This window comes from Podarcis liolepis (assembly GCF_965112155.1).
Source record: "Podarcis liolepis genome assembly, chromosome: Z".
NCBI classification, from domain to species: domain Eukaryota; kingdom Metazoa; phylum Chordata; class Lepidosauria; order Squamata; family Lacertidae; genus Podarcis; species Podarcis liolepis.
In genome coordinates this window covers 1,747,131-1,770,307 of record NC_139570.1, presented here as the reverse complement: position 1 = coordinate 1,770,307, position 23,177 = coordinate 1,747,131, and the positions used below count along the sequence as shown (strand labels likewise).

At 46.3% G+C, this 23,177-nt stretch overlaps 2 protein-coding genes and 1 long non-coding RNA gene across 3 annotated transcripts in view; 2 read left to right on the top strand and 1 right to left on the bottom strand.

Moving 5' to 3' along the window:
- LOC310698918 overlaps positions 1-23,177 on the top strand; it is a 262,776-nt gene that overhangs the window by 147,957 nt on the left and 91,642 nt on the right. The gene's annotated exons all lie outside the window — the stretch shown is intronic.
- HS6ST2 (heparan sulfate 6-O-sulfotransferase 2) overlaps positions 1-23,177 on the bottom strand; it is a 185,785-nt gene that overhangs the window by 73,488 nt on the left and 89,120 nt on the right. The window lies entirely within an intron of this gene.
- The window catches only part of LOC310698826 (craniofacial development protein 2-like), a gene marked incomplete at its 3' end in the record, with an annotated part of 31,447 nt that continues 17,309 nt past the window's right edge, over positions 9,040-23,177 (top strand). Inside the window, exon 1 of the mRNA XM_083486558.1 lies at positions 9,040-10,056. Within this exon, the coding sequence (XP_083342684.1) occupies positions 9,088-10,056 (969 nt within the window). The 5' untranslated portion in view covers positions 9,040-9,087. The remainder of the gene's footprint in view (positions 10,057-23,177) is intronic.

The following is a 23,177-nucleotide window of genomic DNA, read 5'->3' as shown; positions in this document are numbered from 1 at the left end:
TTGCCCAGCCTCATGTCCAGATAAAAGTATCAATTGGCCCCTTCAAGGCCCCCTAACAGTCTTCCCTTCTTAAGGTTCTTTGCACTGGTCTTGGACTGGACAGCTCCTTCAAAGAGAGGACTGATCTCTGCAAATTTTCCTAACTATGAATGGGCGACTTCCCTCTTTGAGGCTCTTTGTCTTTAAACAGGATACAGGATGGCATAGTTATCCCTAAGCATGTTAAGAAAAAGCCCTGTTGGACGAGGCCAACTGCCCATCGAGTCCAGGGTCCTGTTCTCACAGCGACCAACTAAATTCCAGTGGGAAGTCCACCAGTAGCAGGATTCAAGCACAAGAGCACTCTCCCTTCCCAGTGTGATTTCCAGCAACTGGCATTCAGAGGCAATACTGCCTCTGACACTGGAGGCAAGTGGGGCACTGCTCAGCCTGTGCTCAGCCAGCGCCTACCTGCCTACCTCCTTGCCAGGCTAGCAGGTGACCCTGCAGGCTCCCAGGCTCCTCCTTTTCCTTAGTCTCACTATACACCTGCACTATGCATTCCAAGCAGTATCACATCACTTTCCACCAAGAATTATGGGAAATGTGGCTTCCTCAAGGGTGCTAAGAGAGGCCCCCTATCACCCTCTTGGAGCTACAATTCCCAAAGTGGCTTAACAGTCAATCCTCCTTCCAAGGAAACTCTGGGAAGGGAATAATGGGGTCTCTTAACAGCGTCCTTAACAAACTATGGTTCTCAGGATCCTCTGGGGAAGCCACAACTTCTGAAAGTGGCACGATAATACGGAGATACCGTATTTTTCGTCCCATAGGACGCTCTGTCCCATAGGACGCACCTAGTTTTTTTGGGGGGAAATAAAGGAAAAAAATTTCCCCTTTATTTCCCCCCCCCAAACCAGGTCGGGGAACAGCGGGATGGTGGCGCTGCGGCTCCCCGCTGTCCCCCGAGCTTGTGGGGCTGGCCGATGTCTGCCTGAAGCGCAGGGCGCTCTGCTGCAGAGCGTCCCGTGCTCCGTGCAGCAGGCTGCTATCCGCAGGGCTCCCCAGGCTGCGGATGTCTGCCCGGTGTGTGGGGCACCCTGAAGCAGAGCGCCCCACGCACCGGGCGGCAGGCTGCTACCCGCAGCCTAGGGAGCCCTGTGGGAACTCCCGCGGGCTCCCCAGGCTTGCTGATAGCTTCCTGATAGCCTGGAGAGCGAGAGGGGTCGGTGCGCACCGACCCCTCTTGCTCTCCAAACTTCAGCGAAAGCCTGTATTCGCCCCATAGGACGCACACATATTTCCCCTTCATTTTTGGAGGGGGAAAAATGCGTCCTATGGGGGGGAAATATGGTAAATACCAGGGGTCCTGATGAGCTTTTGATTTACTTCAAGGAAGGATACCTGTGCCCCACAATGTATTAAAGAAAATGGCACAAAATCACAAAGCTTGCCTCCTCTTTCTCCCTCCCCTCGAACATTTGCAAAAACTGTGGATCTGTCGCCCTCCTGCTGTGTAGAGATGGGAATCGAAAGAGACAGGCCAGAGAGGCTGTCAGCTTAATTTCGGCCTGTGCATATCAGAGATGCTCCACAGAGCAGAAGGGCACAAGGGTCAAGGGGGGGAAAACTGTCCCAGGGCACCGAGTGGGAACGATCAGGAGTCCTGCTACAGTACAGGTGCCTTCTCATCAGAAGGTCCATTCTGCACAATATAAGAACTGGGCCTTTAATGTGGTGGCACCTACCCTCTGGAATTTCCTCCCATTACACAGAATCACAAAATTGTAGAGTTGGAAGGGACCCCCAAGGACCATCTAGTCCAACCCCCTGCAATGCAGCAATAAAGATTAGTATAATATTAGTTAGAATAAATAGTACCTATTGGATGCATTATTTTCTGAAAACTTAGGCCCCTTTCTGAAAACTTAGGCCCCTTTCTACTCCCTTTCAACCCCCCTGGGAAATCCCATCAATCTCAAGAAACCCGGATGTAGATAATTCTGAGCTAAGTGGACCATTGGTTTGACTCAGCAAAAAGCAGCTTCCCACATTCCCCTAAGTATAGAGCACTGACTCAAACAGATTGGTCCTGAGTGCCCACAGGGGAAGGGGAAGGGCCTGATGGATCTTCCCAGGAACAGCATTCCACCCAAATACCTTGGTGCCAGCACCAAAAAGGCTCCGTCACTAATATCCACTCACTGTACCTCTAACAGTGAAGGGGAGGCAGAACCAAGACTCCAATACAATCCTTAAGGCAGGGGCAGGTTCATCCAGATGGGGCAAGTCCTAGACCACTGAGGGCTTTCAGAGTCAACACTAGCACCATGAATTGTGCTTGGGAGTGAATACCTAGACAATGAAGCTGGCATAAAATCAGGTACGATGTGACTGTTGGAACTCTGTATTCTGGTTTCACTCGTCATGGTAGCGACCAGGACATCAAACCCCCACACCCAGCCACTATTATGAAATGCCATTTATTTCCATGGCCCAGAAATTAAATACTGGGGAAATCTGTGAAAAGGAGTACGCCTTCATCAAGCCAAAAAATACAAAGAGCTGAAACCTGATTAAAATTAATTGTAGCTGCAAGGAGGACTTCACTTTTAATCACTCTGTTTCAAGGTTACTAATAGTTTTCTGCCCCTTCTACATAATTAAAGAGGGACTTTATCCCAAGCCAAATGTCAATTTAGTTTCAGCCCACAGAAAGTAATTTATTTGCATGTTCAATGAACAAACCAATTTTCAGGGGCTAGGCTTCAGAGAGACGGACTCGTGCATCATTGATAAAGGTAGCTATCAGCACTTAAAGGTCAGGAAGTATGGAGCTCTCTTGGAGAAGAATGCCAAACTCCTGATTTTCAAGAGCCCCTGAGCTCTCCAGTCCCAGTCAATAACGTCCTTAACCGGGAGTGTCTTCCCCAGGAAAGGGCAGCGAGTGCACAATGCAATGCATGAACATTAGCTCAACAACACAAGAGCCATAACCAAGCTCAGCTTAATAATACTTAAGTGGAAGATTTGTTTAGTTTCAAGTAATCTTTTTCACTCCTACTTATCTAAGAGCAATAATCACTCTTTCGTGTGCCCACTCCTCGAGAGGTCCAGAGGGTGGCAACAGAAGAAGAAGGAGAAGAAGGAGAGGAGGAGGAGGAGGAGGAGGAGGAGGAGGAGGAGGAGTTTGGATTTGATATCCCGCTTTATCACTCCCCTTCAGGAGTCTCAAAGCAGCTAACATTCTCCTTTCCCTTCCTCCTCCACAACAAACACTCTGTGAGGTGAGTGGGGCTGAGAGACTTCAAAGAAGTTGAAATAATTAGGTCTCAATGGCCCTGGGAAAAGTAGCCAGTGATCTTGTCAAGTGGATCTGCCCTGGAAGGGTGTTCTGCATCTATGCTTGTTTAGTGGAGTTGGAGAGAACCCATCTGTCTCGAGAGACCATGGAATGCACCTCCAGGGACGAAGTCAAACCACTGCTGCTCTGGAAATTACCCCATCTCACAAGCACACCTACTGAATGCCAGATCAGTAGCAAACAATGCTATGGTGGTGCTTACCTGACCCTGCAGTTTGCTGCCGATGCAGTTTGCCAGGAGTGAGAGTTGAAGGTGAGGCAGACTCAGTGCCAGCCAGGTCTGGGATCAATGGGTTGGACTAGGGCTAGGGAGACCTTTGCACAAATCTCCACCCAGTGATGCAGACCACCAACATGGGCCAGTTGCACTCTCACAACCTCACAGGAAAAACAGCAAAGGATCTGGTGTGATCTTAGAGACCAAACAGATTTATTGTGGCATAAGGTTCCGTGGACTGGAGTCCACTTCATCAGTTGCTGTCATGAGGGTAAAATGGGTGGGGGAGATCAGTGCAGGCTTCCTGCAGCACCTTGGACAATGGGCAAGTTAAAGACATACATCAATAAACACACCTGTGCCTTGATGCTACTGTTTTGCACAGGTTTTTTTTTGGGGGGGGGGCTCATAAAAGCAAATGTTCCTCCTAACTCTCCCCTCAACATATCTGCGCATAGAAATCTAGCACCTCAAAGACATGGGACTCTGAAGAGCTAGTCTTCTACATGCAGGAATCCTTCTTTATTTTTGGGCAGAGGAACATTCAATCCAGTTAGGCCCATGGGCCACCTGAAGTGGTACAGACAAGTGAAAACTCATCTGTCTTGAACCTGTCTTTCATATACAGGAAACCATCACAAAAAAGGTGTGAAGAATGGGAAGCCAGGAGAGAAGGAAGGAAGGAGTTCTAGGCAACAGCAGGAATTAAACTAGTGCTTTGTACACACACACACACTTTACATTTACTGCTGTGAAATCGGAGTTGGAAATTGTAGAGTAAATAATGATCTCATACCAGCTGTTTTATGCCCTATTGAACAGCCAAGCAGTTTATGAAAAAAAAGTTTCATAAATAGAGAGCAAGGTCTCCCTGTGCAAGCTTCCAACAACTGAAGTGAGCAACACACACTTTCTTCTTCTTCTTCTTCTTCACCACATCAATCTGGCTGATTGCCCCAGTCACTCTGGGCTGCTTCCAACATTATATACAATAACACAACAACAACAGGAACACAACAGAACAGATGCATTAGAAGTCTCCTGATACGCTCTCTCATACACATGAAAGAATAGAATCTATTTGATCCTGCCAGATTGCCTTCCTTTTCTTGAGAGACAGAGAGCAAACGCTTGTGAGGTCAGGGTCCTTTGGCATCAAAAAGAGTAGCCTCTGTCGACAAACAAACTGGACAGCTGGTCGGCCTTTTAGTGGCATCCAAAATCTGCCACCTGAGACAGCTGCCTCCAGATCCCTCTCAGTAGCATAGGCCCTGGCAGAGGCTCTTGTTGGCACCACCAGTTACCCTGGGATAAATGACCCATGGATTTTCTGGGGGTGTGGAGAAGAAAGATCCTGGACTAACCCACCTACAGCCAGGCAAAGCATGTGGAAATGAGGCCAGTGCCTATTCCCTCATCTGGAGAGCCAGTGTGGTGTAGTGGTTAAGAGCGGTAGTCTCGTAATCTGGGGAACCGGGTTCGAGTCTCCGCTCCTCCACATGCAGCTGCTGGGTGACCTTGGGCCAGTCACACTTCTCTGAAGTCTCTCAGCCCCACTCACCTCACAGAGTGTTTGTTGTGGGGGAGGAAGGGAAAGGAGAATGTGAGCAGCTTTGAGACTCCTTAAAGGGAGTGAAAGGCGGGATATCAAATCCAAACTCTTCTTCATCTGGGCCCCCTCCCCTTCTGCTGCCACCCCTGCATTGAATTTGAGACTATGTGGCCTTCAGGAATGGACCTTTCCCCCTGTACTTTGGAAAAAGCATTGTGGGTGATGATGGCACGGCATAAGTAAACAGCAAAAGAAGCAAGATGGAAGAACCCACAGCCTATGGAAAGGCTTTGCGTGCCTGACAGGCAAAACCTTCACCCTGAAATCAAACAGAACTAGGACTCTTCCGTTTGGTGGGTGGAATTCACAGGAAGACAGGACCAATGACGCTGAAAGATGGAAGAGCCAGAGAACCTATTCAACACAGAGCACAGTTAAACTATGGAACTCACTCCCACAGGAGGCAGTGGTGGCCCCAAACTGAATGGAGACACCCACCCACACCCACACAGTGAATGCATAAATAAAATGCAGGTGACACTATAAGCAGAATAATAATACAACTTAGCGCAAAGCCATCGAGTGAGTCTTTGGAGTCTTCCCTGAATACCTGAAAGTGATGGAGCCTGTTGATATTATTCTAAAGGCATGAATCCGCTGCAGAAATGGCCTTTCCCCCTTCCCTCAGCAACCTAGCCGGCTCCTGAGATGGCTCACCAGAACTGTGGCAGAACTGCATTCCTGGCTATGCTGGACCAAGGCTGATGGGAACTGTAGTTCCAACTGTATCAGGCTGCCCACTCCTGACTCTACTCAGACCAGCAGTACATCTCCAGTTTTTCAAACAGTGTTCTCTTTCTCTCTGCCTTTCAGCACCACAGAGACTGAACATGGAACCACCTGCAATCAAAGCAAGCCCTCTTATATCCTCTTAGAGCTATCACTATCACCATTCACAGAAACATATGCTGGCCCACTGAGAATGCCCAGGGATTTGTTTGTATAGAAAAGGGATTGATAACTCAGGACAACAGCTCCTCCTCTGGAATTCAATACTAAGCTTGACAACTCAAGGAAAACCTCTGATACACGGGGAAATATGCAAAAATTACTGGTGCTACATGATGCTGCAGAATGCAAACCATGAAAAAATATTCATTGCATTTATTGGGGGTGAATTCATTTTATCAGAGGCTTTTGCTATCCGTCCTGGTCTCATATTAGACCTAAGTGGTAGATCTGTTTGGATGCCTTATCCAAGTCTCACGCTTGCAGCTTGCTCAATACAAACACAATAATTGCCCTGTGGTCAGAACAGTGTTCATTCTGAACTATTAGAAAGCAAAGGTACTAACATTTCAACCTAAGGGTTTGGTCACAAAAGGGAAAGCCTTAGTTCTGTAAATTGGTATGAGAAAGTGAAGGTTGCAGAAATCACAAATTTTTTGATTTGCCTTGCAAACATTTGTTCTGCTTCCTGCTCTTTGGGGTGGAGGTGGTGGAAGACACACACTTTGAATTCTGCAAGCAAGACTGAGGTCTTGCCTTCACATATTTCACTAGGCATCCCCCCTCCACATTTTCAGGTGGTTCTCTGCACTCATGGGAGCCAGAAACCTGCCCCCCCTAAAATGAAAGCAAAGATTCTCAGTATGCTGAACCTGTGTAGAATTTAATTGCTGTCACTATCAAAAGCCAACCTCTGGCTTCCCCCACTGACTAAGGAAACTGTAGGTGGCCAGTTCATGTCTTGTTGGATTCTTTCATCTCAGGTGATACTGCAATGAGCAAAGTTTTTTTAAAAAAAGAAAGAAAGAAAGAAAGAAAGAAAGAAAGAAAGAAAGAAAGGAAGGAAGGAAGGAAGGAAGGAAGGAAGGAAGGAGATGCCTTTGCTGTTCATTTTGATCTATGGTGGGATGATGATGATGATGATGATAGAATCATAGAATCATAGAATCAAGAGTTGGAAGAGACCACAGTGGCCATCGAGTCCAACCCCCTGCCAAGCAGGAAACACCATCAGAGCACTCCTGACATATGGTTGTCAAGCCTCTGCTTAAAGACCTCCAAAGTAGGAGATTCCACCACACTCCTTGGCAGCAAATTCCACAGTCAAACAGCTCTTACTGTCAGGAAGTTCTTCCTAATGTTTAGGTGGAATCTTCTTTCTTGTAGTTTGGATCCATTGCTCCGTGTCCGCTTCTCGGGAGCAGCAGAAAACAACCTTTCTCCCTCCTCTATGTGACATCCTTTTCTATATTTGAACATGGCTATCATATCACCCCTTAACCTCCTCTTCTCCAGGCTAAACATGCCCAGCTCCCTTAGCCGTTCCTCATAAGGCATCGTTTCCAGGCCTTTGACCATTTTGGTTGCCCTCCTCTGGACACGTTCCAGTTTGTCAGTGTCCTTCTTGAATTGTGGTGCCCAGAACTGGACACAGTACTCCAGGTGTGGTCTGACCAGAGCAGAATACAGTGGCACTATTACTTCCCTTGATCTAGATGCTATACTCCTATTGATGCAGCCCAGAATTGCATTGGCTTTTTTAGCTGCCGCGTCACACTGTTGGCTCATGTCAAGTTTGTGGTCAACCAAGACTCCTAGATCCTTTTCACATGTACTGCTCTCAAGCCAGGTGTCACCCATCTTGTATTTGTGCCTCTCATTTTTTTTTGCCCAAGTGCAATACTTTACATTTCTCCCTGTTAAAATTCATCTTGTTTGTTTTTGCCCAGTTCTCTAATCTGTCAAGGTCATTTTGAAATGTGATCCTGTCCTCTGGGGTGTTAGCCACCCCTCCCAGTTTGGTGTCATCTGCAAATTTGATCAGAATGCCCTTGAGTCCATCATCCAAGTCGTTGATAAAGATGTTGAATAATGTTGAATAGATGTTGAATAAGACCGGGCCCAAGACAGATGATGATGATAATAATAATAATAATTTATACCCTGCCCATCTGGCTGGGTTTCCCCAGCCACTCTGGGCAGCTTCCAACAGAATATTAAAAACAATACAGCATCAAACATTGAAAACTTCCCTAAACAGGGCCGCCTTCAGTTGTCTTTTAAAAGTAAAATAGTTGCTTATTGCCTTGACATCTGCTGAGAGGGCGTTCCACAGGGAAGGCGCCACTACCGAGAAGGCCCTCTGCCTGGTTCCCTGTGACCTCACTTCTTGCAGTGAGGGAACTGCCAGAAGGCCCTCGGCGCTGGACCTCAGTGTCTGGACTGGATGATGGGGGTGGAGACGCTCCTTCAGGTATACTGGACCAAGGCTGTTTAGGGCTTTCAAGGTCAGCACCAACACTTTGAATTGTGCTCAGAAATGTACTGGGAGCCAATTTAGGTCTTCCAAGACCGGTGTTATATGGTCTCGGCGGCCGCTCCCAGTCACCAGTCTAGCTGCCGCATTCTGGATTAATTGCAGTTTCAGAGACACCTTCAAAGGTAGCCCCACGTAGAGCACGTTGTAGTAGTCCACGCAGGAGATAACTAGAGCATGCATCACTCTGGCGAGGCAGTCCCTAGGCAGATAGGGTCTCAGCCTGCGTACCAGATGGAGCTGGTAGACAGCTGCCCCAGACACAGAATTAACCTGTGCCTCCATGGACAACTGTGAGACCAAAATGACTCCCAAGCTGTGCACCTGGTCCTTCAGGGGCACAGTTACCTCATTCAGGACCGGGGAGTCCTCCACACCCGCCCGTCTCCTGTCCCCCCAAAACAGTACTTCTGTCTTGCCAGGATTCAACCTCAATCTGTTAGCCACCATCTATCCTCCAACCTTCATGGATCCCTTCATGGATCACTGCCTTGCCGTGGCGAAGGGGCTTGAAGAACTCAGAGAAGCTATGAACTACGCCGAGCAGGGCACCCAAGATGGACAGGTCATAGTGGAGAGTTTTGACCAAACGTGATCCACCTGGAGTAGGAATCGGCAAGCCACTCCAGTATCCCTGCCAAGAAAACTCCATGGACAAAGACAACAGGCATATAAAAGTTATGACACTGGAAGATGAGCCCCTCAGGTCGGAAGGTGTCCAACATGCTACTGGGGAAGAGCGGAGGACAAGTACAAGTAGATCCAGAGCTGATGAAGCGGCTGGGCCAAAGCCGAAAGGACGCTCAGTTGTGGATATGCATGGAAGCGAAAGGAAAGTCCAATGCTGTAAAGAAAAATATTGCATAGGAACCTGGAATGTAAGAACCATGAACCTGGGTAAGTTGGATGTGGTCAAAAATGAGATGGCAAGAATAAATATTGACATCCTGGGCATCAGTGAGCTAAAATGGACGGGAATGGGCGAATTCAGTTCGGATGACTATCATATCTACTACTGTGGGCAAGAAACCCGTAAGAGAAATGGAGTGGCCCTCATAGTCAACAAAAGAGTGGCGAAAGCTGTACTGGGATGCAGTCTCAAAAATGATAGAATGATCTCGATACGAATCCAAGGCAGACCTTTTAACATCACAGTAATCCAAGTTTATGCACCAACTACTAGTGCTGAAGAAACTGAAATTGACCAGTTCTATGAAGACTTACAAGACCTTATCGAAGTGACACCAAAGAAGGATGTTCTGCTCATTATAGGGGATTGGAATGCTAAAGTAGGGAATCAAGAGATAAAAGGAACAACTGGCAAGTTTGGCCTTGGAGATCAAAACGAAGCAGGGCAAAGGCTAATAGAGTTCTGTCAAGAGAACAAGCTGGTCATCACAAACACGCTTTTCCAACAACACAAGAGACGACTCTACACATGGACATCCCCAGATGGGCAACATCGAAATCAGATTGATTATATTCTCTGCAGCCAAAGATGGAGAAGCTCTATACAGTCAGCAAAAACAAGACCTGGAGCTGACTGTGGCTCAGATCATCAGCTTCTTATAGCAAAATTCAAGCTTAAACTGAAGAAAGTAGGAAAAACCACTGGACAGGTAAGATACAATCTAAACCAAATCCCTTATGAATACACAGTGGAAGTGAGGAACAGGTTTAAGGATTTAGATTTGCTGGACAGAGTGCCTGAAGAACTATGGATGGAGGCTCGCAACATTATACAGGAGGCAGCAACTAAAACCATCCCAATGAAAAAGAAATGCAAGAAAGCAAAGTGGCTGTCCAACGAGGCCTTACAAATAGCGGGGGAGAGAAGGCAAGCAAAATGCGAGGGAGATAGTGAAAGATACAGGAAACTGAATGCAGATTTCCAAAGAACAGCAAGGAGAGACAAGAAGGCCTTCTTAAACGAGCAATGCAAAGAAATAGAGGAAAGCAACAGAATGGGAAGAACCAGAGATCTGTTCAAGAAAATCGGAAATATGAAAGGAACATTTCGTACAAAGATTACCATAATAAAGGACAAAAGTGGTAAAGATCTAACTGAAGCAGAAGACATCAAGAAGAGGTGGCAAGAATACACAGAGGAATTATACCAGAAAGATATGGATGTCTCGTACACCCCAGGTAGTGTGGTTGCTGACCTTGAGCCAGACATCCTGGAGAGTGAAGTCAAATGGGCCTTAGAAAGCACTGCAAATAACAAGGCCAGTGGAAGTGATGGTATTCCAGCTGAACTGTTTAAAATTTTAAAAGATGATGCTGTTAAGGTGCTACACTCAATATGCCAGCAAGTTTGGAAAACTCAGCAGTGGCCAGAGGATTGGAGAAGATCAGTCTACATTCCAATCCCAAAGAAAGGCAGTGCCAAAGAATGCTCCAACTACCGCACAATTTCACTCATTTCACATGCTAGCAAGGTTATGCTTAAAATTCTACAAGGAAGGCTCAAGCAGTATGTGGACCGAGAACTCCCAGAAGTGCAAGCTGGATTTAGAAGAGGCAGAGGAACCAGAGACCAAATTGCAAACATGCGCTGGATTATGGAGAAAGCTAGAGAGTTCCAGAAAGACATCTACTTCTGCTTCATTGACTATGCAAAAGCCTTTGACTGTGTTGACCACAGCAAACTATGGCAAGTTCTTAAAGAAATGGGAGTGCCTGATCACCTCATCTGTCTCCTGCGAAATCTCTATGTGGGACAAGAAGCTACAGTTAGAACTGGATATGGAACAACTGATTGGTTCCAAATTGGGAAAGGAGTACGGCAAGGCTGTATATTGTCTCCCTGCTTATTTAACTTATATGCAGAATTCATCATGCGAAAGGCTGGGCTGGATGAATCCCAAGCCGGAATTAAGATTGCCGGAAGAAATATCAACAACCTCAGATATGCAGATGACACAACCTTGATGGCAGAAAGTGAAGAGGAATTAAAGAACCTTTTAATGAGGGTGAAAGAGGAGAGCGCAAAATATGGTCTGAAGCTCAACATCAAAAAAACCAAGATCATGGCCACTGGGCCCATCACCTCCTGGCAAATAGATGGGGAAGAAATGGAGGCAGTGAGAGATTTTACTTTCTTGGGCTCCATGATCAGTGCAGATGGTGACAGCAGTCACGAAATTAAAAGACGCCTGCTCCTTGGGAGAAAGGCGATGGCAAACCTAGACAACATCTTAAAAAGCAGAGACATCACCTTGCCAACAAAGGTACGTATAGTAAAAGCCATGGTTTTCCCAGTAGTGATGTATGGAAGTGAGAGCTGGACTATAAAGAAGGCTGATCGCCGAAGAATTGATGCTTTTGAATTATGGTGCTGGAGGAGACTCTTGAGAGTCCCATGGACTGCAAGAAGATCAAACCTCTCCATTCTGAAGGAAATCAGCCCTGAGTGCTCACTGGAAGGACAGATCGTGAAGCTGAGGCTCCAATACTTTGGCCACCTCATGAGAAGAGAAGACTCCCTGGAAAAGACCCTGATGTTGGGAAAGATGGAGGGCACAAGGAGAAGGGGACGACAGAGAATGAGATGGTTGGATGGTGTCCTTGAAGCTACTAGCATGAGCTTGATCAAACTGCGGGAGGCAGTGGAGGACAGAAGTGCCTGGCGTGCTCTGGTCCATGGGGTCACGAAGAGTCGGACACGACTAAACGACTAAACAACAACAACAACAACATCCTCCAACCGCCTCCAGGCACTCACACAGGACCTTCACCGCCTTCACTGTTTCTGATTTGAAAGAGAAGTAGAGTTGGGTATCATCCGCATACTGATGAACACCCTGTTCAGTTTCTGTTAATTGATTCTCATGGGAACTTGCAGATTCTGGCTTCACACAATTAACTCAAGGCAGGGTCAATTTACTCTTGGCAGAAAGCCCAGGTCTGCTTGACCTAGAAACTACTTACTCTGATTGGTTAACGACCAGCACTCAACTCTGTTCTCTAGGAATGCTAGCACAGTTTGCTGTTAGGTGTGTTGAAGGAGTTAGAAGTGCTGTGTATGGTTATGAGAGAGAGAGAGAAAGAAAGGATTTATTTTGCTTTGTTTTGTATGCAGAAACTCTGCTGGTTTTATTTTTCCTTTTAATAAATCCTGTAAATAGTTATTCTGAGTCTAGCTGACTAGTCATTACCGCCGCAACTAGCTTCCTCGCTGTGCAGGAAAACTCTACTACGTTTGGGCTAAAGCCAATAGGGCTATGCCTGGCACTTCAAAGTTGCATGAGGTTATGGGCATTGTGCTGCCAGCCTGAGTTGTGGTGGTGTCAGCATCAACGGCGTCAGTTCCAGAAGTTGTTGTTCCTGTTGGTGCAGCAGATGGACACTGGCTGGTTCCTGACTGTTGTGAGCTGGTGACGCAGTGGACACAAGGACAACAGCTGCAGCGTGTGAGTGCTGGGTGCTGTGGTTCCTGTTTTCTCTCTCGGTGGTCGTGAGTAGCTGGTTCCGGGTTCCAGGGACATCGCTCTCAAGATGGCCTCACAACCAGTTCAGATGGCTTTTGAGCGTCTGAATGACTTCAATTACTTGCTGTGGTCAAACTAATCGGACAGTTTTGAAGAGAGTGCATGTCGGATCTCGTCTTCAGTTTTCCTTTTTCTGGGATCCGTCCCTTGGAGCTCTCCGGGCCCCAAGCTGTTACCTGGCTCTGCTCAATGACCCACCCCTGCATCATGGTGTTCACCTTCTGGTGCCGAATATATCGGTCTTTATGCCTCTGTGCTTTTATGTTTGTACATACTTTATGGGCTAATAGCCGTAAATAAATAAATAAATAAATACTTGCTGTGGTCGGAATGCATGCAGGCAGTGCTGCAGAGGGATCGTCTCTGGCAAGTGGTGAGTAAGTTTCCTGCAAAGCCTGATGATGAAGACCTCGATAAAGACCAAAGAGCAAGGGCCACAATTGTCTTGGGGCTGGAAGATTCCCAGTTGCCGTATGTGAGGGGAATCAAGACAGCTAGAGGTGTGTGGCAAGCACTTAAAGAACTCCATGTGTGTGAGACAGCGGTTTCCAAGCTGTTCATTCGCAAGGCATTGTACAAGGCAATGTTACAGCCTGGGGTTACAATGCAGAAACACCTACACAGTTTACAGTTAAAGTTTGCTGCGCTACAGGAAAGAGACTGTGCATTAGACCAGCAGGAGAAGGTGGCTATTATTTTGAGTTCTCTCCCGGAAAGCTGGGATAATTTAGTTTTGTCTCTAGAAGGCATACAGGAGCATGATTTATCAGTCAGTTATGTTACTGGGCGTTTGATTGAAGAATGGCAGAAGAGGCAAGAAAGGTCGTTGGCTGCAGAGGCTTCTATAGGTGGACGGTTTGGAAGGAGTTCTCATGCCATGCCAGAGGTGAAGCAAAAGCAGCGTACTGGTGAGGAGTCAGCATTTGCTGTTAGGCGTTGTTTCCGATGTGGGTCTTCAGCGCATCTAAAACGACAATGTCCAGAGTTGGTCAAGTCTCAGTTGCCGGTGCAGGAGCAGAGACGAGATCAGCAGCAGCAGCAGCGTAAAAAGAAATTCTTCAAACAAAAACAGTCGGCTCAGCTGGTGACCGCCGAGGTCAAGATTGCTGATGAGAAACAAGCGGTCTGGGTGGTCGATTCGGGAGCGTCTCGGCACATCGTAAATTCAGATGAATTGTTTGTTTCCAAGAACTCAGCACAGCGCAGCCAGGTGGCTCTAGCAGACGGAAGTACTTCCGAAGTGATTTCGGGGGGTGCAGTTTTTGTTCCTTGTCTTCGTGAATGCCTGCAAAATGTACTTTGTGTGCCGTCATTAAGGAGCAATCTGATGTCTGTAGATTGCTTGCTAAAAGCTGGGTTTAAAGTGTATTTTGAAGGAGACAGTTGCATTATTAAGAAGGCTGGTGAGATTTTAGGCACTGCTAAGTCAGAGGGAGGCTTGTTATGGCTTAAAGCAGGATCTCAAGTTGCAGCAGTAGTCAGTAAATCTCAGCCTGCAGTGAATAACAAAGCTATACATGACAACTGTGTGCACTTATTGCATAGGAAAATGGGGCATGCTTGCTGGAAAAGTGTACTAAAAATGTCTGAATTGGCTGATGGGGGTAATTTAAAGAGTTGTAACAAGTACCTTGATTGTAATGTCTGTAAAAAGGTTAAAACCCACAGAGTCTCTTACCCCAGAAGTGACAGAGTTAGTGAATCACCGCTACAGCTGGTTCACATGGACGTAATTGGTCCATTTGCTGTAAGTAGGGGTGGAGCACGCTTTTCACTAACAATTGTGGATGATGCCACACGTTACTCTTGGGTTTTTCCCATGAAGAATAAGGGTGACGTGTTCACTAAGTTTAAAGGCTGGGTGGCATCTGTGGAAAGATTTCTGTCCATTAAACTCAGAAGGATTCAGACGGACAGAGGTGACGAATTTATGTCAAATGCCTTTAGAGATTGGTTACAAAAGCGTGGCATTGGGCATAGAAAAACGAACGTTTTTCCCCCAGAGGAGAATGGCGTTGCAGAGCGAAAAAACAGATCTTTACAAGATATGATGTTTGCCATGCTTGATGATGCTGATTTGCCCATGTCTTATTGGGGGGAGAGCATGCTCACCGCGTGTTATCTCCAAAACAGGCTCTTTCATCAAACAATAGGTACAACCCCGTACTTTAAATTGTTTCAGAAAAAACCCAAAATTGACCATTTGCATGTGTTTGGATCAAAAGCCTGGGTATTAATTCCGAAACAAATGAGAAAGAAGGGAGATCCTAAGACCAAACAATTAGTGTTTGTGGGATACCAGGAGCTGGGAAAAGGTTTCCGCTTTGCTGAAGGGACAAATGGCATTGTGATCTCCAGGAATGCCAGTTTTTGTGAACATAGTGGCTGGGAGAGACTACATGCCAATACTGAGGTTTGGTTTGAACCTTCCCAGGAGCTCCATGACTCTGAAGGTAGACACAGAGAATCAGAGTCTGAGGTGGAGGAAAGTTCAGATAAGAGCTCTCAAGAAAGTGGAATTAGCCAGAGACCAGTTGCTAAGCAACAAAAGAGAGGTCGTAGTTCTGAGGAGGAAAGTGGGTCAGAAGAAAAATTTTCTCCCAGAAGATCTAAAAGACAAAACAAAGGAGTGCCTCCGGTGCGTTTTTCTCCAGATACTGCAAATGTGTTTAGTGTAATTGCAGAGCCCAAGAGTTTTCAGGAGGTGTTAAAGTTACCAAAAGAGGAGGCAGAGCTCTGGAAACAGGCAATGGAGGAAGAGATGTCCTCTCTGAATGAGCACAAGGTCTTTACACCAGTAGCAGCGCCTGAGGGGGCAAAGATTGTAGGCTGCAGGTGGGTGTACAAACTTAAACCTCTGGTGACAGGAAAGTACAAATACAAAGCTCGTTTAGTGGCTCAAGGATATTCTCAGAGGCCTGGAAAAGATTATGACGAAACTTTTCCCCCTACTGCTAAGGGGGACAGTGTAAGGCTGATTTTAACGCCTGGAGCAAAGAGAAAACTCCTGTTAAACCATTTTGATATCCAGACTGCATATTTACATGCATCAATATCAGAAGACCTGTATCTAGCCGAACCGCCTGGTTATGAGACAGGTTCCAATAGAGTGTTAAAATTAAACAAAGCTCTATATGGTCTCAAACAGGCTGCAAGATCTTGGAACAAATGTTTCCATGAGGCCTTAGTGTCATTTGGTTTCAAGCAGAGTACAGCTGACAATTGTGTTTATGTACGTGGTACAGGCAGTGATCAAGAGTTTTGTCTGATTTATGTAGATGATGTATTGTATGCCTGTAAAACAGATAAACAAACTAAAAGGTTTGCCAAGCAATTGTCCAGTAAGTTCAAAATGAAGGACTTAGGCCCGGTTAGGACATATCTAGGGTTGGAAGTGTGCTGGGCCCAACATGGCAGCTGCCTAATTAGTCAGCAGAACAAAGTTAAACAACTACTGACTACATACAGGATGCAGGATTGCAAAGGGGCAGCGGTGCCTATGGATCCAGGTTTCATAAAAACACTTCATATAGATGAGAGTCCTGAATTTGAACATCCTGATGTATATCACTCTGTAATTGGAAGTTTATTGTATCTAGCACAGTGGTCCAGACCTGATATTAGCTACGCAGTAGGCATATTAAGTAGATTGGTCTCAAAACCCACACTAAATGCCTGGAAAGGGGTAAAACAAGTTCTGAGATACCTCAAACAGACAATTGGCTATATGTTACAATTAAATTCTTCCGAGAACGCAATGTTGAGTTGCTACTGTGATAGTGACTGGGGAAATTTGCCAGATAGAAAATCTGTCACAGGACTAGTCATAATGGTCGGTAGAGCTTTAATCAGCTGGCGGTCACGCAAGCAAGACGTTGTAAGTGTGTCATCAACGGAATCAGAGTACGCCGCATTGAGTGAATTGTGCAACGAGGTGATTTATTTCAAGCATTTGTTAGCAGATTTAAATTAAATTGTGGAGAACCAGTACAAGTTTACATTGATAATCAAGCTTGTATAACCTTAAGTAAAACAGAGGGTTTCAAATCACGTTCCAAACATATCTCTGTAAAATACCAAAATGTACGTTGCTGTGTACAAGACAATATAATCACATGTACTTATGTATCAAGTGAAGAAAATGTAGCAGATGTATTAACTAAACCATTGGCAAAGATAAAGAACAAGCAAATGTGCAAGGGTTTAGGTTTGCTGGAAAAATAATCTCCTACATAGGTGTTATTTGATGTTAATTGTCCAGCAGAATCTGTGAGGGGGTGTTCAGTTTCTGTTAATTGATTCTCATGGGAACTTGCAGATTCTGGCTTCACACAATTAACTCAAGGCAGGGTCAATTTACTCTTGGCAGAAAGCCCAGGTCTGCTTCACCTAGAAACTACTTACTCTGATTGGTTAACGACCAGCACTCAACTCTCTTATCTAGGAATGCTAGCACAGTTTGCTGTTAGGTGTGTTGAAGGAGTTAGAAGTGCTGTGTATGGTTATGAGAGAGAGAGAGAAAGAAAGGATTTATTTTGCTTTGTTTTGTATGCAGAAACTCTGCTGGTTTTATTTTTCCTTTTAATAAATCCTGTAAATAGTTATTCTGAGTCTAGCTGACTAGTCATTACCGCCGCAACTAGCTTCCTCGCTGTGCAGGAAAACTCTACTACGTTTGGGCTAAAGCCAATAGGGCTATGCCTGGCACTTCAAAGTTCCATGACACCCAGCCCAAACCCCCTGATGATTTCTCCCAGTGGCTGCATGTAGATGTTAAAAAGCATGGGGGAGAGGACAGAACCCTGAGGCACCCCACAAGTGAGAGCTCAGGGGTCTGAACACTCATCCCCCCCCACCACTTTCTGGACACGGCCCAGAAGAAAGGAGCAGAACCACTGTATAAATAACAGTGCCCCCAGCTCCCAGCCCCTCAAGACGGTCCAGAAGGATGTTATGATTGATGGTGTCAAAAGCCGCTGAGAGATCCAGCAGAACTAGGAAACAGCTCTCACCTTTGTCCCCTAGCCCACTGGAGATCATCAGTGCGACCAAGGCTACACAGGACTCTAGCACTCTCCTGCCCCGGCCCTGCTCCCATGGTGGAGTCTACCTCCTTCTAAATCTGAGCGACTTTAACTGCAAAAAACTTTGCAAAAGCATTTCAGGAGATCTTGGGGTCCCTACCCAGCCTTGATGATGAAGGTGGTTCCGATAGATTACGAACCACCTGAAAGAGTCTCCTACTACTGTTTTCTGCTAATAATAATAATAATAATAATAATAAATTTTATTTATACCCCGCCCTCCCCAGCCAAGGCCGGGCTCAGGGTGGCTAACAACCAATGATAAAAACAAGTTGAATGAATACAATTTAAAATACAAGATTAAAATACAACATTCAAGTCTCCAGGGCCAGATGAACTGCAGCCAAGAGTATTAAAAGAACTGGCAGGTGTGATCTCAGAACCACTGGCAGTCATCTTTGAGAATTCCTGGAGAACAGGCGAAGTCCCGGCAGACTGGAGGAGGGCAAATGTTGTCCCTATTTTCAAAAAGGGGGAAAGAGAGGACCCAAATAATTACCGCCCAGTCAGTCTGACATCAATACCAGGGAAGATTCTGGAGCAGATCATTAAGCAAACAGTCTGTGAGACCTAGAAAGGAATGCTGTGATCACCAATAGTCAGCATGGATTTCTGAAAAATAAGTTATGTCAGACTAACCTGATCTCGTTTTTTGACACAATTACAAGCCTGGTAGATGAAGGGAACGCAGTGGATGTAGCCTACCTTGATTTCAGCAAGGCATTTGACAAGGTGCCCCATGATATTCTTGTAAAGAAGCTGGTAAAATGCGGTCTTGACTATGCTACCACTCAGTGGATTTGTAACTGGCTAACTGACTGAACCGAAAGGGTGCTCATCAATGGTTCCTCTTCATCCTGGAGAAGAGTGACTAGTGGGGTGCCACAGGGTTCTGTCTTGGGCCCGGACTTATTCAACATCTTTATCAACAACTTGGATGATGGACTCAAGGGCATCCTGTTCAAATTTGCAGAGGACACCAAACTGGGAGGGGTGGCTAACACCCCAGAGGACAGGATCACATTTCAAAATGACCTTGACAGATTAGAGAACTGGGCAAAAACAAACAAGATGAATTTTAACAGGGAGAAATGTAAAGTATTGCACTTGGGCAAAAAAAATGAGAGGCACAAATACAAGATGGGTGACACCTGGCTTGAGAGCAGTACATGTGAAAAGGATCTAGGAGTCTTGGTTGACCACAAACTTGACATGAGCCAACAGTGTGACGCGGCAGCTAAAAAAGCCAATGCAATTCTGGGCTGCATCATTAGGAGTATAGCATCTAGATCAAGGGAAGTAATAGTGCCACTGTATTCTGCTCTGGTCAGACCTCACCTGGAGTACTGTGTCCAGTTCTGGGCACCACAGTTCAAGAAGGACACTGACAGACTTCCGGGATGGCGCCATCGCCGAATGGCGGACTCCCTCTGAGCTCCGGAGGGAGTCTGCTCGGCAGGGGCTGGGTCCTACCGTGCCGGCGACGCGAGGACCCTTAAAAACCACGGGCCCGGAGCCCGTGGACATGGGTGACTCGGCTGGCACCGTTAGCACCCTCCCGACTCGTGAAGGAGCCTTTTTAAAGGCTACGGATTGGGTGCCGGGGAGTGGCGTGGTGCTGTGAGTCCTCTGCTTTCCCTGCCGAGCGAAGCCGCATGCCATTCAACGGAGAGCGCTGACTTCTTCTATTGAAAATTCGGATTTTCAACAACAACCCGTGAGTAATTTGGAAACCGGGCTTAAAAGGAGAAAAAAAGGATTTTTTTTCGGATTTGGCACGAGCGGGGGAGATCTAAAAAGGAAGTCAGTCCCCCCCCTATTGTAAACATTCTAAAACAAGGACTGGGTAACCAAGGACGAGAGAGAAGCGTATTTTGGATAAAAATTATTAATTCCACGATGAGAAATTATAAGAACTGTGCTGGAGGAGAAGAGTGGAGGGTGAGAAGGAAAATGTAACCCCCCCTGAGAACCGGGGCAATATGTGAGAGAGCCTGGTGAAGAGAGACGGAGACTTTGACAGCTGTCAAAGTAGCTGTCAAAGTTCGGAGAATATAAAGAGGACTTTGCCATGAGGACTTTGCTGGTTAATTTTGTTACAATTTGTTACAATTTGGATATAAACTGTTGAAAATAAGGAATAACAATTTGACTTTTGGATCAGAGGAAACAAAGTTACTACAATCCCCCTAGAGGGGTTTCGGGACACTACAAGAACGGTCGTAAGTGGAAAAATACTCTTGGAATTGTACAGGACTTGTTATCTCCTGGGAAAGCTGCAAAACTGAAACAGTATTTCGTCTACAGAGGTGTTTATATTAAAGGAGACAATAGAATTTTTCTATTGAAGAAAGGAAGGGACTGGACGTAAGTTTTTGTTCCTGAACAACAATAACCTCTGTAGAGGTACCAAATTTCTGAATTAGAACGTTTTAGCAGCGGAACAGGACAAGAAACCTGAGAAAGTAAGAAAAAAAGAACAAAGGACTGATTACGACATGGAAAGAACAATGGGGGGAGCGTTAAAGACCAAGGAAATTAAAGGCCCTTTGGGGCCTCTTTTAGACTGGATGTTTGAAGTTAAATATTATTAAAATAAATAAATTAAAAAAAAAAAAAAAAACCGGCAAGGTGGAACTGGGGAAAAATCTGGCCATGGATCCGAGATCTCCAGGCTGACAATAGACAGATTGATGGATATGGGGAATTCAAACCGGGGAAGGGGGGGGGGAGACCTGGAATCCAAAGGCTGTCCAACTTTCTTTTGAATCTTTTTATATCTTTTATCTTTTATATTTTTACGTGTTTATTAAAAAAGGGAATTCGTGGAAGGAAACTGGGGCGGACCTTGGGGAAAAAACTTTTTTCTTTCTGTTAAGGATGAGGGATGATGGAATGATTGTATAATTTAAATTGAATAATGGGTTAAACAAATTAAGTCTTAAATTGGGAGTGAGAGCTTGTAGAACCAAATTAATGAAAGGGGAATACAATTGGGAGGGGGATGGGGGAGTCCCAGAAAGTTGGCAAGGAAAGTAAGGTTTTAAGTGTATTTTATCTTTCTTTTTTCTCTGTATCTTTATCTTTTGGAAACTTTAATAAATATGATTTTTTAAAAAAACAAGAAGGACACTGACAAACTGGAACGTGTCCAGAGAAGGGCAACCAAAATGGTCAAAGGCCTGGAAACGATGCCTTATGAGGAACGGCTAAGGGAGCTGGGCATGTTTAGCCTGGAGAAGAGGAGGTTAAGGGGTGATATGATAGCCATGTTCAAATATAGAAAAGGATGTCACATAGAGGAGGGAGAAAGGTTGTTTTCTGCTGCTCCAGAGAAGCGGACACGGAGCAATGGAGCCAAACTACAAGAAAGAAGATTCCACCTAAACATTAGGAAGAACTTCCTGACAGTAAGAGCTGTTTGACAGTGGAATTTGCTGCCAAGGAGTGTGGTGGAGTCTCCTACTTTGGAGGTCTTTAAGCAGAGGCTTGACAACCATATGTCAGGAGTGCTCTGATGGTGTTTCCTGCTTGGCAGGGGGTTGGACTCGATGGCCCTTGTGGTCTCTTCCAACTCTATGATTCTATGATTCTATGATTCTATGATTCATTAAAACATTAAAATGCAGCTCCATCACAGGAGGAGAAAGGAAAAAAGAAAGAGGGGAGGGAACCAAATTGGCTCCAAGCCAAAGGCCAGGCGGAACAACTCTGACTTACAGTCCCAGCGGAAAGAAATCAGATCCTGCAGGGCCCTGGTCTCATGAGACACAGCGTTCCACCTGGCCGGGGCCAGGGTTGAAAAGGCCCTGGCTCTGGTTGAGGCTAATCTGTCTTCCTTACGGCCCAGGACCTCTAGGGTGTTGCTATTTATGGACCTTAAGGTCCTCCGTGGGGCATACCGGGAGAGGCGGTCCCGTAGGTCCAAGGGTCCAAGGCCGTGAAGGGCTTTAAAAGTCAAAACCAACACCTTAAATCTGGCCCTGTACTCCACCAGGAGCCAGTGCAGCTGGAAAAGCACTGGGTGAATATGCTCCCATGGCAGAGACCCCGTGAGGAGCCTCACTGCAGCATTCTGCACCCGCTGGAGTTTCTGAGACAGCTTCAAGGGCAGCCCTGCGTAGAGCGAATTACAGTAGTCAAGCCTGGAGGTGACCGTCGCATGGATCACTGTAGCCAGCTCAGGATGGGAAAGGTAAGGGATATGCAATAGAGGCGGCGAAGAAGGTCCTCTTTGCCGTTGCCATCGCCACTTGGTAGGCTCGATGTTGAGCTCTAACCTGTGTCCGGACTGATTCAGAGGATTTTTCCGCCACCCGCTCTAGACGTCTCAGCAATTGTTTCATCACCCTCAGCTCCGTGGAAAACCACAGGGCTGTCCAGGCTCCATGCAATCGGAGAGGACGCTTCAGAGCCAGAGAGTCAATAGCCCTGGTTAACTCTGTATTCCAACGGGTCACCAGGGAATCAGCTGAAAGGCCATCAACATGGGATAAAACATCCCTTACCACAATCTGGAAACCATTTGGATCCATCAAACGGCGGGGGCAGACCATCCGAATCAGTCCCACCTCCCTGCAGAGGGGAAGAGTCGTGGAGAAGTCCAGTTGCACCAGAAAGTGATCTGACCATGGCACTTCTTTTGTTTCGCTTTTAGTTAGTGTCAGATCACCAACATCCATAGAGGTGAACACCAGGTCTAAGGCATGTCTACGGCTATAAGTTGGGTCACACTTATTCAGGGACAGCCCCATGGAGGCCATGCTTTCCACGAAGTCCCGAGCGGCCCCTTGTAAGGTCGTGTCGGCATGGGTGTTAAAATCCCCCAGGACAACCAAGCTAGGTGTCTCCAGGAACATATCCGCCACGACCTGAAGCAGCTCGGGCAGGGAATCCTTGGTGCAGCAGGGAGGTCGGTACACCAAAAGGAATCCTGTACTGCCCCTATTGCCCTACTTCCAGATCGTGCACTCAGAGAACTGGGTCTTCCCAATATGACGCCTGGTGCAAACTAGTGACTTTCTAAAAATCACTGCAACCCCCCCTCCCCGCCCACAAGGCCTGGATTGCTGTGCGTAAGAGAAACCTGGTGGGCAAGCAGCGGCAAGGACAGGCCCATCTGCTTCATCCAACCAAGTCTCTGTCACGCATGCCAGGTCAAGT